Here is a 13,411-nt window from a genome sequence, read left to right on the forward strand (position 1 = left end):
AGAATTATGTACCTTTGTGTAGTCTACTTGTGTGCCAAGTTATATTGAAATCAGACCAAAACTGTAGGCGGAGTAGCATTTTGAAAGAATTTCATATAAATTTCTATTTTTAGTAACCACGGCAACACCGTTCATCGAAATCAAAAACCGATATACAGAATTATGTATCTTAGTGTAGTCTACTTGTGTGCCAAGTTATATTGAAATCAGACCAAAACTGTAGGCGGAGTAGCATTTTGAAAGAATTTCATAGAAATTTCTATTTTTAGTAACCACGGCAACACCGTTCATCGAAATCAAAAACCGATACAGAGAATTATGTATCTTCGTGTAGTCTACTTGTGTGCCAAGTTATTTGGCCATGCAAAGAATTCCACAGAAATTTCTATTTTTAGTAACCACGGCAACAGTGTTCATCGAAATCAAAAACCGATAAACAAAATTATGTATCTTAGTGTAGTCTACTTCTGTGCCAAGTTATATTGAAATCAGACCAAAACTGTAGGAGGAGTAGCATTTTGAAAGAATTCCACAGAAATTTCTATTTTTAGTAACCACGGCAACACCGTTTTGAAATCAAAAACCGATACACAGAATTATTTTTAGTGTAGTCTACTTGTGTGCCAAGTTATACTGAAATCAGACCAAAACTGTAGGCAGTAGCTTTTTGAAAAATTGTTTGTACAAAACCATTTATCGCATAAATGACCAGAGCTAAAAATGATGAGGATGGTGATTTGTTGTTTTTATTTTATTGATTTAGCATTCAAAAGGGTCAATGAGGCACCATTGGAAGAGATAAGGGAGGGCCTAAGAACCAAGAAATTCATTTTACATGGCCTAAGGTACATGTATTTGTTTTAAGAGTAGTTCATTAACTTTATGGCCTTCTGTAATTAAACTTGCAACGAAAATCCATCTAGGGATTGACATGACTAGATTTGCTTCAGATGCCAGAACTGACCTACATTTCCTGGACAAGTAAGTTTTTTGAAGCAGATCTATTCCAAGAAGTGCTGCTCAAACCAAATAGCAGATACTGACTCTTGGAATGCACACAAATTGAAAAAAAATTTTTGCTGGCAAAGACAAAAATAATTGCACTTATCCACACAAATGCATATAAGCAATAAAAATACATGTAGTCAGTAATAAAATGTTTTTTTTAATTATTAAATTTCATTTCCTCAAGTATGTATAGAAAATGAAAATAAAATTAATGTTCATTAATCTCATAAAAACATTCTTGATCAAAGCAAGTCATCTAAATTTATTTTTTCAAGAATATTTATTTTCATTTATACTAAGAAAGCACATATTAACAGCATAACAAGCACATTATATCTTTCTAATTATAGACACTATAAGGTGTCTTATTTAATAAAAATGTCCTACAGTTAAGAACTGTTAACACATTTCATTAACTGTTGCACTTTAACATTAAACTGTAACATTTTTACACTCAGTAACTACTACACTTTAACAACTGTAACATCTTTACACTCTTCTTGGACTTTTCCTTGTTTTTGTAATTTTAACACTGTCTGTTTATGTTTTTGCCCTAAAATACGGAAAAAAATTGTTCTATTTAACATTTCATTTCCTAAAACCATATAAATATGTGTATTTAACATCGAAAAGTTATGATATATCACAGGAATAAGTGTATCATTCAAATAGCCATAATAATGATTCAATTCAAGTGTATCTTGTATCAATAAGTCAAGCAGCCCCTGTTAATACTTGAAATAATATAGAATCAAATAGGATATTGCTTAATTAATAAAGAACCAATTTTGTTTCCTTGTCTTTTTGTCAAAATTTAAGGGTGTAAAAGAATTATATCATTTCATTCTTTAACAGAATCACTTTAAATTTAATATTATGATAAAACTGTTTAACATAAGGGAACACATATTTCATTATTTTGTCATGCTTTTTCATCCTGATACCATTAAGATATATGTATTTCATTACAATACCGTCTCTATGAGCTGACAGTTGTTCCAATGAATTGAGGACCACATTACAGTAGGTACAGTTAAACCCAGTAAAAGCTGCCAATGGGGTGTTACCTGTAAATGAAAACAAGAAATCTGTGAGCCAATGCTCACTAGGAATACCCCCACTCTGATGTGAATAAACACTATCATGTTAATATGCACAAGTTCCATTACGGACAGATGCATAGACAAACAGGAAGTTGACATCAGGTTAAAATTAATCCCACCATAAAAAAAAATGTTAAATTTACAATGCTATGATTAGTTGATGAGAAAACGGTGACAAAAAATTTGTTATGTTTGAAACGGACAGACGCACACACAAACAGGAAGTTGACATCGGATTTCAACAAAAATGTATCCCACTGTATGGCATGTCTCATAGAAGATTGTGTTATCCTTTATAGAAAACTGCGACGAAAATTTCTTATTTATGAAACGGACAGACGCACAGACAAACAGGAAGTTGACATCGGATTTAAACAAAAATTTTCAGAGAAGATTGTGTTAAAATTTCAAGCATCTGCGACAAAGAAAAAAGAAAAATTGTTATGTATGACATTGGATTTGAACAAAAATGTATACTGTATGACAAGAATATATAAAACTACACATGAGTAGTTTTATGCGACGAAAAATTTGTTATGGACAGACAGACGGACAGACAGACAGACAGACAGACAGAAACACAAGGGTAAAACAGTATACCCCCTCTCCTTCGGAGCGGGGGTATAATAAATGGTCCATGAAAACTGGGATTGCATGGTTAAAAAAAAAATGTCACATACATTGTGATTATCTGATAGCTCAAGACTGAACATATCCCTTATAGTATACAATTATGTTTTTTTTTTTTTAAAAACATTATACATATATTCAAAAAATACTACATGTAGTATTATATTTATTAAATTTTCTGGTCATACTGACGATGACTAAATTTTCATGACGCCTTTATATTTTCACAAGATATTCATTAGCTCTTTTGTAGTGAGACAAAAAATTCACAAATTGTGGCTATTGCTCTATCTACTTGTAAGGAAAACTAATACAGTACGCCAATATAATTAAAATTAGATGTTAGATACACTCACATACTCGCTAAACTAACATCTAACAACATCCTGTAGAGGGTCACATCAGAGGTCAAATTTGGAACAACTCTAGACTTATTGGCTTCCATCAAATATACAATGATTTTGCAGGCAACGATTTGATTGGTTGATATAATTTGACCTCTGAAGTGACCCTCTACGGGATGCTGTTATAAATGTTAATGAAGCAAGTATGCGAGTGTATCTAACATCTAATTTTAATTAGATTGACAGTATGCTAGAATATAAATTTAATGCAAAAATCAATTTTTTCAAATAAAAACTGATTTACAGTACTTGGTACATGTAAATTTGATCATAAGTAGAATTTCAAATTGACTTGTATTCTCAGTTTTTGCAATGTAAGAAGACATATAAAGAAAATTGTCTTTGAAGGTAGGTTTTTCTATAAGCCATCTTTTGTACAATTTCACTACAAAAATTTGAATTCAAGATACCCTGTGCTGCTGCGGCAATTTTGGCTTTCTTGGCATGTTTACTTCCCATTAGATGTTGTTTTTCATGGCTCTCCGATGTGTATATCACTTTACAAATTTCACATTGTCCATCATATGCCTTTCTCTTCAATGGTAGTTTGCCTAAATGATAAATGGAAATCTCTTTTTTTACAGCCTATGTATCCGATGTTTTGTATTAATTTAACAGAACATTTATAATCTAGCTGTATGTAGGATAAAATTTTGATGACACAACAATTTACAGTGTATATACCATCTCTTGTTATTTGAGCAAAACTGTATGATTTTTTTCTGGGTCAAAAATTATCATACAGTTAACTGCTCAAATATTTGGAATCCTTTTGAGTTCAAACTGAATCCTATTGATCTCTATGACTTCATTTTAAACAAGCATAAAAATCTGTTATTTTAGGACAGAGCTGTTAATTAAGACATTTTTTTTTAATTTGATAAAAATATAAAATTATTAACATTTTGAAAATAATTTTGAATCAATAAAACTTAATTCTTTTTTAAAATGAAATTACATGTACAATCTAGCAAGAACAGTGTCTTTGAAACTGAGTGCAATGAAAATGGAATGGCTAGATGGTTGGATGGATGGATGGACAGACAGAGGGACTACACATATACAAAGAGTACCACGTTATCAATAATTCATTGCCCCATTGCCACTGTGCATAAAAGATATTGTTAACTTAAATATTTATAAGTATTGGTTTGTTTTGGATTTTTATGACAGGTAAAATGAAGTCATACGATTTATCTAGTGGAAGAATTTTTTTTATCATTATACAATTGTAAAATCACAACTGCAACATGATCTAAAAATCCTTCCCTACAGTTTGACTCCCTCAAGGACCCCATACCTTAAATTTATGGATTCACACAAATATTTTCTAGGAAAATCTGGAAAAAAATAAATAGACCATGTTTAAAAATTTATTGGAGGTCATATTGTGGATAACAAACAAGACACATGTACATCAGCAAATTAATGTACACTCCTTACTTACAATTACCGGTACATGTATTCATTAACAACATACAATATTTTACCTTGGAAATAAATTTCTATTAGATTATCAGTATAATATCAGGAAATGAAATAAAAAGGGCATGGGAATATATACATACACATGATAATATATAGTACTGTATATAAAATTTACTGCACAGTTCATTATATCAAAGTTAAAAATCTAATATATTTTTCAACACTTTAATTTAAAATGTTAAACATTTTAATGAGAAACTAAGCTCATAATAATAATTACCTAATGCATTATCAACCACAGCTTGTACAACAGGATTGACCCCTGGAGCTCGTGGTGGCTGCTTCACAGCTGGTTGTGGAGGGGGTGGGGGTGGTGTGGGGTTAAATCTGCTGGTGGGACTAATAAGAGGTGCTGTTGCCAGTTTGGGTGGTGATGGTGGAGGTGGAGGGGGTGCCACCTCAGTATTTGTTGCTGATGTTGTGGATACATCTTGATTTTTGGCTGGTGTTATTAATTGAGCTGTGAGAGGCATTAAGGTATCAGAAGCCACAAAGCGTCCATATGTTTTCTTTTCCTTCAAGTTGGTTGTTGCTGATGATGAAATCCCTGGACTTGCATCTAAACAAAAAGATATGTGTTGAAAACAAAAATGTGCTGTGAATAAAGTCAAATCTTATTATACATACTAGAGCAGTTTCCTGATATGAAGCCTAATGCAAACTTGCATTTCAAAAACAAATACATGTACATGTACTACATTAATTAATAGAGCACGGAAGTGTTTGTATTTAAATAACTTTTTAAAGAATTACAAAAAGGATTTTTAAAGAATATATTTCAAGCTTTTAGAATATTCTAAACTGTACAATGCATTTAAATTTTTACATGTATTATTTTAAGAAAAGAATTTCATTTTTTGACAATTCATGAGGGCATGAACTACAACGCTTCACACAGGCATACATAAAACATTTTTTGTAATGATATCCATAAATGTATGTAAATATTCTGATCCCCCAAATTTTATGTAATTCTGGTAATAGGTAAAGCATTTTGAAAAAAAATTTCCACTATCAAAGTTTGACTGCACAGTGTTCAAATTAATACATGGTGTGACCATGTAGGCCCTCCTATTACAATTTTTAACATTTACATGTCTTTTCTAAGGAGTTTGTCACCCTTCATGCTGTGTGAAAATGCTGACAACTACGTTAAACACCAATATCACTACATTAGCATAATTAGTACATACTTGATACTACAGTAGCACCTATCCCTGCTATTTTGAGTTTCTTGAGATGTTTACTTCCAGACTGGTGCTGAGCCAGCTGCTCTTGGGAATTCAGTGAAACATTGCATATACTGCAGAGGAATGGCATCTGTTTAAACAAAAATATAGAATGATCTATAACTATGATGAAGTAAACTTGTTATAAATAAATGTATTTGTAGGAAATCATTCCATATCAATAAATGTTCTTGCAAAGTCTAATTATTAGACTAATATCACAGCAAATAGTACTTCTACACTGTAACTTAACAGTGTAAGTACAGCAGATAAGGAAATTTTCTAGCTAGCTGCAGACCTGTAGCTCACTGGTCTGAAGAAAAACTTAGGATGGATGATCAGAGATCTACAGTTCCATCCATAGAAAAAAATGCATTGGACCAAATCTTTCCGTCTGAAATTGGCATTGTACAATGGACATAGGCAAAATTTTTCTTATATGGTTTCAATTTCAGGCCCAGGATGGCTATTTACAAAGGTTGTAAAGAATGATTTGTTATGGAAATACTGTAAATCACTTTTTATTCGCGAGAACTTTATTTTCGCGTAATTATGCGAGTCCGTCTGCTCGTGGAAATTTATTCTCGCGTATAATTGTATTATTAATGTTTATATACAACAGAAACCACAGCTCGCGAAAATTTTGTCCAGCACTCATTTTCTTTCAATGTGTAAAAAAGCAAAACAGTTTTATGAATTAATCAATGTAAATGATATTGAACCCACTGGGAAAATAAGATGGAATGATATTTTTAATTTAGGGGAAAGTGAATGGAAGAGGATTTTTAAACTTCCATTTAAAATTACAAAAAATAGTAAACTGCAATGGTTTCAATACAGAATTCTAAATAAAATACTAGGTACAAACTCATATCTATGTAAAATAAAGAAAAGAGATAATAACTTATGTTCTTTCTGCAATATGGAAGAAGAAACAATAATACATATTTTATGGGAGTGTGACAATGTACAAACCTTCCTCAACAGTTTTGAAAGATATTGTGAGCAAAAGATAGGGTTGCAAATTTCATTTACAAAGCAAAGTTTTATTTTGGGATTTCTAGTAAAAAACAAAGACATTCATAACTTGCTGTTCCTATGGATAAAATATTATATATATACAATGAGATGCTTAGGAAAAAAATTAGATGTCAGACTTGTGACTTCACATATTAATCTCTTTTATGAAACTCAAAAATATTTAGCATATAAAAATGGTGACAGAGAGATTTTTTTGACACCAACTGGAATCAGTGGAATCAATTGTTTTTATAAAATGAAATAGTTTTTTTTATTTATGTAAAGGAATTAACATGCCATCTCTCTCTCTCTCTCCTTCCCTCTCTCTCTCTCTCTCTGAAAAACCAATCTGTAATATAATAAATTGTGTATTTTGATTTATGAAACAGATTGTGTAAAATAAATAAAGAATTAAAAAAAAAAAAAAATTGTCTCGTTAATAAATTTGTAAATATCAAAAAAACTTAGTCGCGAAAATAAGGTGTCACGAAAATATAGTGATCTACAGTAGTAAAAGAAAGTAGTGTTGTAAAATCGGACATATTTTACTATCGATTATCAAATTGAATCGGAAGAACACAATCGATTATATATTCGATAATTTGAACTATTGAAAAGGTTACATTTATTAATTCAGCACGAGTAGAATTCCATGACATGTGACCGCGAACTTCAACTTATCTTTATTGGCATACGACATTTTACACAATATACAAATAACCGAGTCAATCAGTATATTATTTTTGCATGGAGGCCCATCTCCCTTTTTCAGAAAGCCAAAAAATTTCAAACTTTAGATCGTATTGCGCCAGGATATTGATATAATTAGGCGTCAACCTCTTCACCATGCACGTTCGCCATTTTGTTTACAGCCGATTAGAGTGACGTCCCTTTGGTGAATATAAAATTTAAACCTGATCGGCTTAAAAAATACGGCATGAAAAATAAAGCGATCTATCGATGATAATATTTACAATCGATTGTCGCCGATCTGGGCCTTTAAACGACGATTTTTCGATAGTCGGCGACTATCGTAACAACACTAAAAGAAAGATAAGTAATATTTTGAGATGGCACTTGTATATATGTCTTGATCTGTAAAACCAGAAAAAAATTAAGAAAAAAGCACAAAGTTTGACACTCAATCATCATCTTTGATTCAAGGGAGTGCCTCAGTTCACACCTGATTTTATTCAGTTTAAATTAAATGAACATAATGTGTATTCAGAGTATGCCTAGGAAGAATGATACTACAGAACAGTACCGATTCTAAAACCAAGATCCTGTAAACACAGGAGTTTCCAATTTTATCAATAAAGTCAAAAATAATCACTTGATTGATCTGCAGCCATGATTTTGTACATGTATTATCATTAATAGCCATGCAGTCATACAAATACTTGCCATTTTTGTCTTTATCAAATGAAAATCAAAATTACGAAAAGAATGAACTGAAATAGCTAAATAAAGCTACCCGAAGCACAGGTTCAACTTCATGTGCCCGAAGTAGGTAAGTACAGACTGTGGACAAAAGTATCGGAACGATTTACGTTAGTGTATTTATTGATGCACATGTTCGCATTATTTATAGCTGGCATTTTCGGTGTAGATACGATTTGATGCTACACCTTGGGTATTTTTAGGTTGATGACTACTTCCTGTTTACATTAACTACGTCATTATTTATCGTCTGCAATCTAAAAGTAAGTAAAATCTGTCCCCAAAAATCATGCCTGAGAATCGTCATTATGCATCGGATGGTCTTAAAAAATCCGTTGTTTTATTAGTTCAAAATGGAAATTCTTTTCAAAAAGTTGCAGATATGCTTAAAATGTCTAAAACAACTGTGCATCGAATTTATAAAAATTTTTGTGAACGAGGAACTGTAAAAACTGCCCCGAAAACAGGTAGGAAAAAAAGTTTGAGCGGTCGTGACGGGAGAAAAATTTTGCGAGAAGTAAAAACTAACAGGAAAACTCCGCTTGCTGATTTGACGGAAACATTCAACAACAATGAAAACAGAAATGTGTCTAAAAAGACAGTGTGGCGATTTTTGAAGAATCAAAAATATCATCGCTGTGTCTGTAAGAAAAAAATAAGGATTTCCCCTGTAAACAGACAGCGGAGAGTAGCATGGTGTCGTGCGAAATCAACATGGACAGACGAAGACTGGAAAAAGGTAATTTTTTCAGACGAGAGTCAAGTTGTTATTGGCAGTGACAATAAAGTTTACATCTGGAGAAAAAGTGAGGAAGCATTTAGACCAGAGTGCATTTCACCAATTAAAAACAAGAAACTTTCCGTGATGGTTTGGGGTTGCATTACCTATCATGGCGTCGGGACATTAACACGTGTGGAGGGAAACATAAATTCAGATAAATATATTCAAATTATAGATGACAATCTATGGCCAGTGATAGCAAGACACTTTCCGGACAATAATTATATTTTTCAAGATGATAATGCACCAGTTCATCGGTCTAGGGCAACGAAAGCTTTCATGGAAAACAGCCATATCAATACAATGGAGTGGCCAGCGCAGAGCCCCGATATTAACATCATAGAAAATTTATGGTTAAAGATTAAAAGAAAAATAGAACAATCCATGCAGGAAATAACTTCTGTGGAACAATTATATGATAAAATATTTTCAATTTGGACTCGTTTTGATTGCGTAACAATTCAAAATTTATATCGATCTCTCCCCACAAGAATCGACGCGGTACGTAGGGCCAAAGGATACATCACAAAATATTAAGGTAAGTTTTAAAAAATAACCTTTGTTTTAATCAGAGAAATGCAAAATTGTTTCTTCTTTCAAAAATTGTAATTTATATTTATTAGCTTTTACGTAATGCGGCTATTTTAAGCATCGAATCAAACGCGAGTATTTTCCAAATATAAAACGACGACGTAAATCGTTCCGATACTTTTGTCCACAGTCTGTAGGTAAATAAGACCACGGCAGGCAACCTACGTGTACGTAGTACGTACCTAAATGTACGGACCTGCTTAATACGTTAATCAGAAAGTTACTAAATTCTACTTACTTTTATAGGTTCTACAAGTTCAAGTCTTTTTTCTTCTGACTTCTTCAGCCTGAGTTCATGATTTCATTTTCCTACTTTCACTTTCAACAATTCCGAGTCGTACGCTAACTATTTCGATTTCGTTTAAAACATGGTTTGGGTTGCAAAATCGGGTATATAAAGTTACATATTATAATACTAAATTGTATATATCCGGTTTTTGTTAAGATTGTCTCAAGACACTGTGGTTTTAAAAACGTACAACACCGCGGGGGAAAATTTTGCTATTTCAATTAACCCCTCCCCTCACAGGCACTTGGTTCCTTAATAAATTTTTAACCCATGGTATTATTATACTGATATAACTGAAACAAGTGCCTGTGATCTGAAAATGTTTATTTTACACCTCTTTCTCCGTTACAATTGGCCACATATCATTTAGATTACCAGTCTGTTTTCACACTGGCTAATATACCGGTACTAGTAATTCAAACACCTACTTGTTTTCTTATCTTTCTAAAGAAGAAAAAAAAATTAATTATAGTTTTAGTTTCAGAGGATCAATGATCAAAGCTCAAAAGTCCATTAAACAATAGAAATCAAGAGCAGATCAAACACGGACGTCTAAAAATAAGAGCTAGAGGTGGGATCAGGTGCCATGGAGGAGTTAACATTCCCTGCCGACCAATCCGACACGCCTGTCGCGTTCTTTGTCATGATCGGGGAAAAATACTTCGGCAATTCAATGTGTATACAATGGCCTAAAATCATAGTAGGAAAAACATTAGTCAGTATTTTTGACTTAATGATAGATTGCATTTGCTGAGCAACTTGAAGGTCATAGTATCGACCATAGAAATTACAAAACGATATGACTTTGAATGAGATTGCTGATATTTTTATTTCATTAATTTAATTTTTTTTTTGTCAATAACTTTTCTCGTTTTAGCAAATTGTTTTTACATAGAACATGCTCTTGCGTATCGAATCAACTGTGAGCTATAAACCCCGAATGCTAGGTGATAAAGGTATTTGCTGAATTGACGATTGAAAAGTTTAAAAGTCATTATACGTTTATCATGAAGCTTTGTTGTTAAATTACCAATAAATTTTTTTCCTATTAAAATATCCAAATATGAAATAGATGTGCCAGACTCTTTGGTGTCATTTATTTCAAGTTTGCCGGGAGGTATCGTATCGACATTTATAAGAATGGGAATAATTATTGTTAATTGACAATACGTCGTCGATATATCTAAATGTCGATTTGAAGGCCAAAGCAATTGTTTTTCTTCATTTCACGTACACAATTTTGAATTAATTATGCTTCATATGGATACAAAATATATAGGTCTGCTATTAACGGGGCGCAATTGGTACCCATGGGAATTCCATTTGATTGTTGGAAGATCTGATTACAAAAATCACACAGATATTGCAAATCAGAAACTCAAACATTTTTTTATATCAACTTCAGAGTACTTGTGTGTACAATCAGAATGTTCTGTTACAAAATAATTTTGCAAATGACCGTTGACGAGGTTACTGAATTCACAAATACATTCCATTTTTACTGAAAAAGCAGCTGTCAATGATGTTAAAATCCTGGACTTTAATTTATTGTGGGAAATAGTTATGCCAAGATTAAAAAAAGAAGTTTTTATGTAGTTGTATATTTTAGTAAAATTTTGTGACTTCAAGTTTAACAAAAGTTCTTTGAATTTTTTTTTTAGTATTCACATCGGATTTACGCAACTTCTCGACTATATATTGTTGCACAGTATTCCCAAAGTTTCTCCTTCACTACCGCAATATATTATTGAAGATTTTAAAAGAAGTTTTGGTAGAACAATCACTGGAACCCGCTATGTATCTTTGCAAGGATTTTTATGAAGTTTCTGAATTCAAATCAGATACGGTAATCCAAATTCATTTTGGTTGTTGGTATAGTTGTAATACTAAAATTATTGAAAACTGATTCTGAAGAATTTTCTCCTTAGAAAAGGAACTATGAGTGTAAGTTGGATTACCACTTGTAGAATTAAACCCCAGTTCCTCTAAAATGTAATTTAGAATAATGGGCTTAACAAAGAAAATGTTACATGCTTTGTCAGCAGGGACTAGTACATAGTAATCGTGTAATCTATGTCATTCTTTTTTCACTTCTGAATTATTGAACACAGAAGGATAGTAGGTTTTCACTCTGTCCCTCAATCTCTTAATGAAAGATTTTAACAAACATCTGATACACTAATCCATTCTGACACTGTGTCAAGGTCTTCTTTTACTTGTTTGACCCATCGCCTGGCGTAATCTTCTACATTATCCATAATATTTATAAAATTATTGTGCCAGTTAAGATTTATAATGAATATTTTTCCTCCCCGTAGTTGAGTTATTCCTCCTGTGTTTTTGAACATTATTTTTTGGTCACCGAAGAAATATAGATAAATTTTCAGGCGGGAATTAGGGAAGTATATCAATGCAAAAGTTATCAGGATCCATTATTGTTTTCCTGGCATGTCGATAAAAAACTTGACCTGAGACCATTGGGTAAAACGAACGACACCCCTGCAATTGCAGTTGCATGTGAAAACAAACATTGAAATTCTTTATAAACTTTGTGACAATAACACGTTTAGTTGGAACTGACTGAAAACAATATATTATACTTCATGTAAAATAAGTTGAATCTGATTGGTCGAGAAACATTTGTTAAAAAACACTACTACCCGCTGAAAAATGAAGCCACGCCCTCCTGCGTAGCAACAGTCAACATTGCTTCAAAAAATAGCCACTGCGCAGAATTTATGCGCGCACGGTTCACTGTTATATGTATTTGTATAAAACATTCAGCATAATATAATAAATATTGCATGTATTTGAGTGTGACATTGAAAATTTTCACCCCTCAAAAACCATTGTCAACCTCGGCTGCGCCACGGTTGACAATGGTTTTCTTGGGGTGAAAATTTTCAATGTTACACTCAACTACATGCAATATTTATATAATATAAATCAAACTATTATAAATAAATAAAAACTTGTCACATTTTGGTTCATTGATTACATTATCTTTTTTTAATTAAACTGGAATATACAATATACATAGTATGTGTAAGTAAACAAAATTTGAAACGAAAATCACAGAGTAATAATTAGGAATCTGTCCATCAGGGTTGCTGAGTAACTGCTGCAAAAATCGTCATCCACAGAATAGTGTCCCCTAAGAAAATACATAAATTATTTTAAAGAATGATGTGTATTTTTTTTTTCAATATGACAAAAATAATCATACATGCATCAAGAGCAAAATGCTGATATTTACATTTGATTCGCAGGCCGTTATTTTCAGCAAGATGAACATTCTTATTGTCAAAGACCTGAAGTTTCTTGGTCAAAGTTCTGGTTTGGAAGGGTGCATTTTCAATGTGCCGCTTTTTGCGAACTGTAGGAATTCTCATACACAAATTCTATTTAAAATAAACATTTTTTGAATA

The 13,411-nt window shown here is 32.2% G+C and overlaps 2 protein-coding genes across 2 annotated transcripts in view; both read right to left on the bottom strand.

Moving 5' to 3' along the window:
* Nucleotides 1–1,271: 1,271 nt before the first annotated feature.
* On the bottom strand, nt 1,272–5,981 carry LOC134272862 (zinc finger protein 385B-like). The gene is made up of 5 exons (XM_062755029.1): nt 5,827–5,981; nt 4,854–5,192; nt 3,556–3,696; nt 1,983–2,075; nt 1,272–1,561 (listed from the first exon to the last, which is right to left on the bottom strand). Exons 1-5 carry the CDS (start codon nt 5,951–5,953, stop codon nt 1,473–1,475), a joined length of 789 nt encoding a protein of 262 aa, XP_062611013.1. The 5' UTR covers nt 5,954–5,981; the 3' UTR covers nt 1,272–1,472.
* A 7,018-nt stretch (nt 5,982–12,999) lies between these two features.
* Nucleotides 13,000–13,411, bottom strand: part of LOC134272853 (uncharacterized) — a 60,156-nt gene continuing 59,744 nt past the window's right edge. Inside the window, exons 7-8 of the mRNA XM_062755020.1 lie at nt 13,240–13,384; nt 13,000–13,137 (exon numbers count right to left, since the gene is read on the bottom strand). Coding sequence (XP_062611004.1) covers nt 13,085–13,137; nt 13,240–13,384 — 198 coding nt within the window. The 3' untranslated portion in view covers nt 13,000–13,084. The remainder of the gene's footprint in view (nt 13,138–13,239; nt 13,385–13,411) is intronic.

This window comes from Saccostrea cucullata, unplaced genomic scaffold, assembly GCF_032062105.1.
Source record: "Saccostrea cucullata isolate Sc308-1 unplaced genomic scaffold, CSIRO_AGI_Scuc_v1 ctg996, whole genome shotgun sequence".
Taxonomy (NCBI): Eukaryota; Metazoa; Mollusca; class Bivalvia; order Ostreida; family Ostreidae; genus Saccostrea; species Saccostrea cuccullata.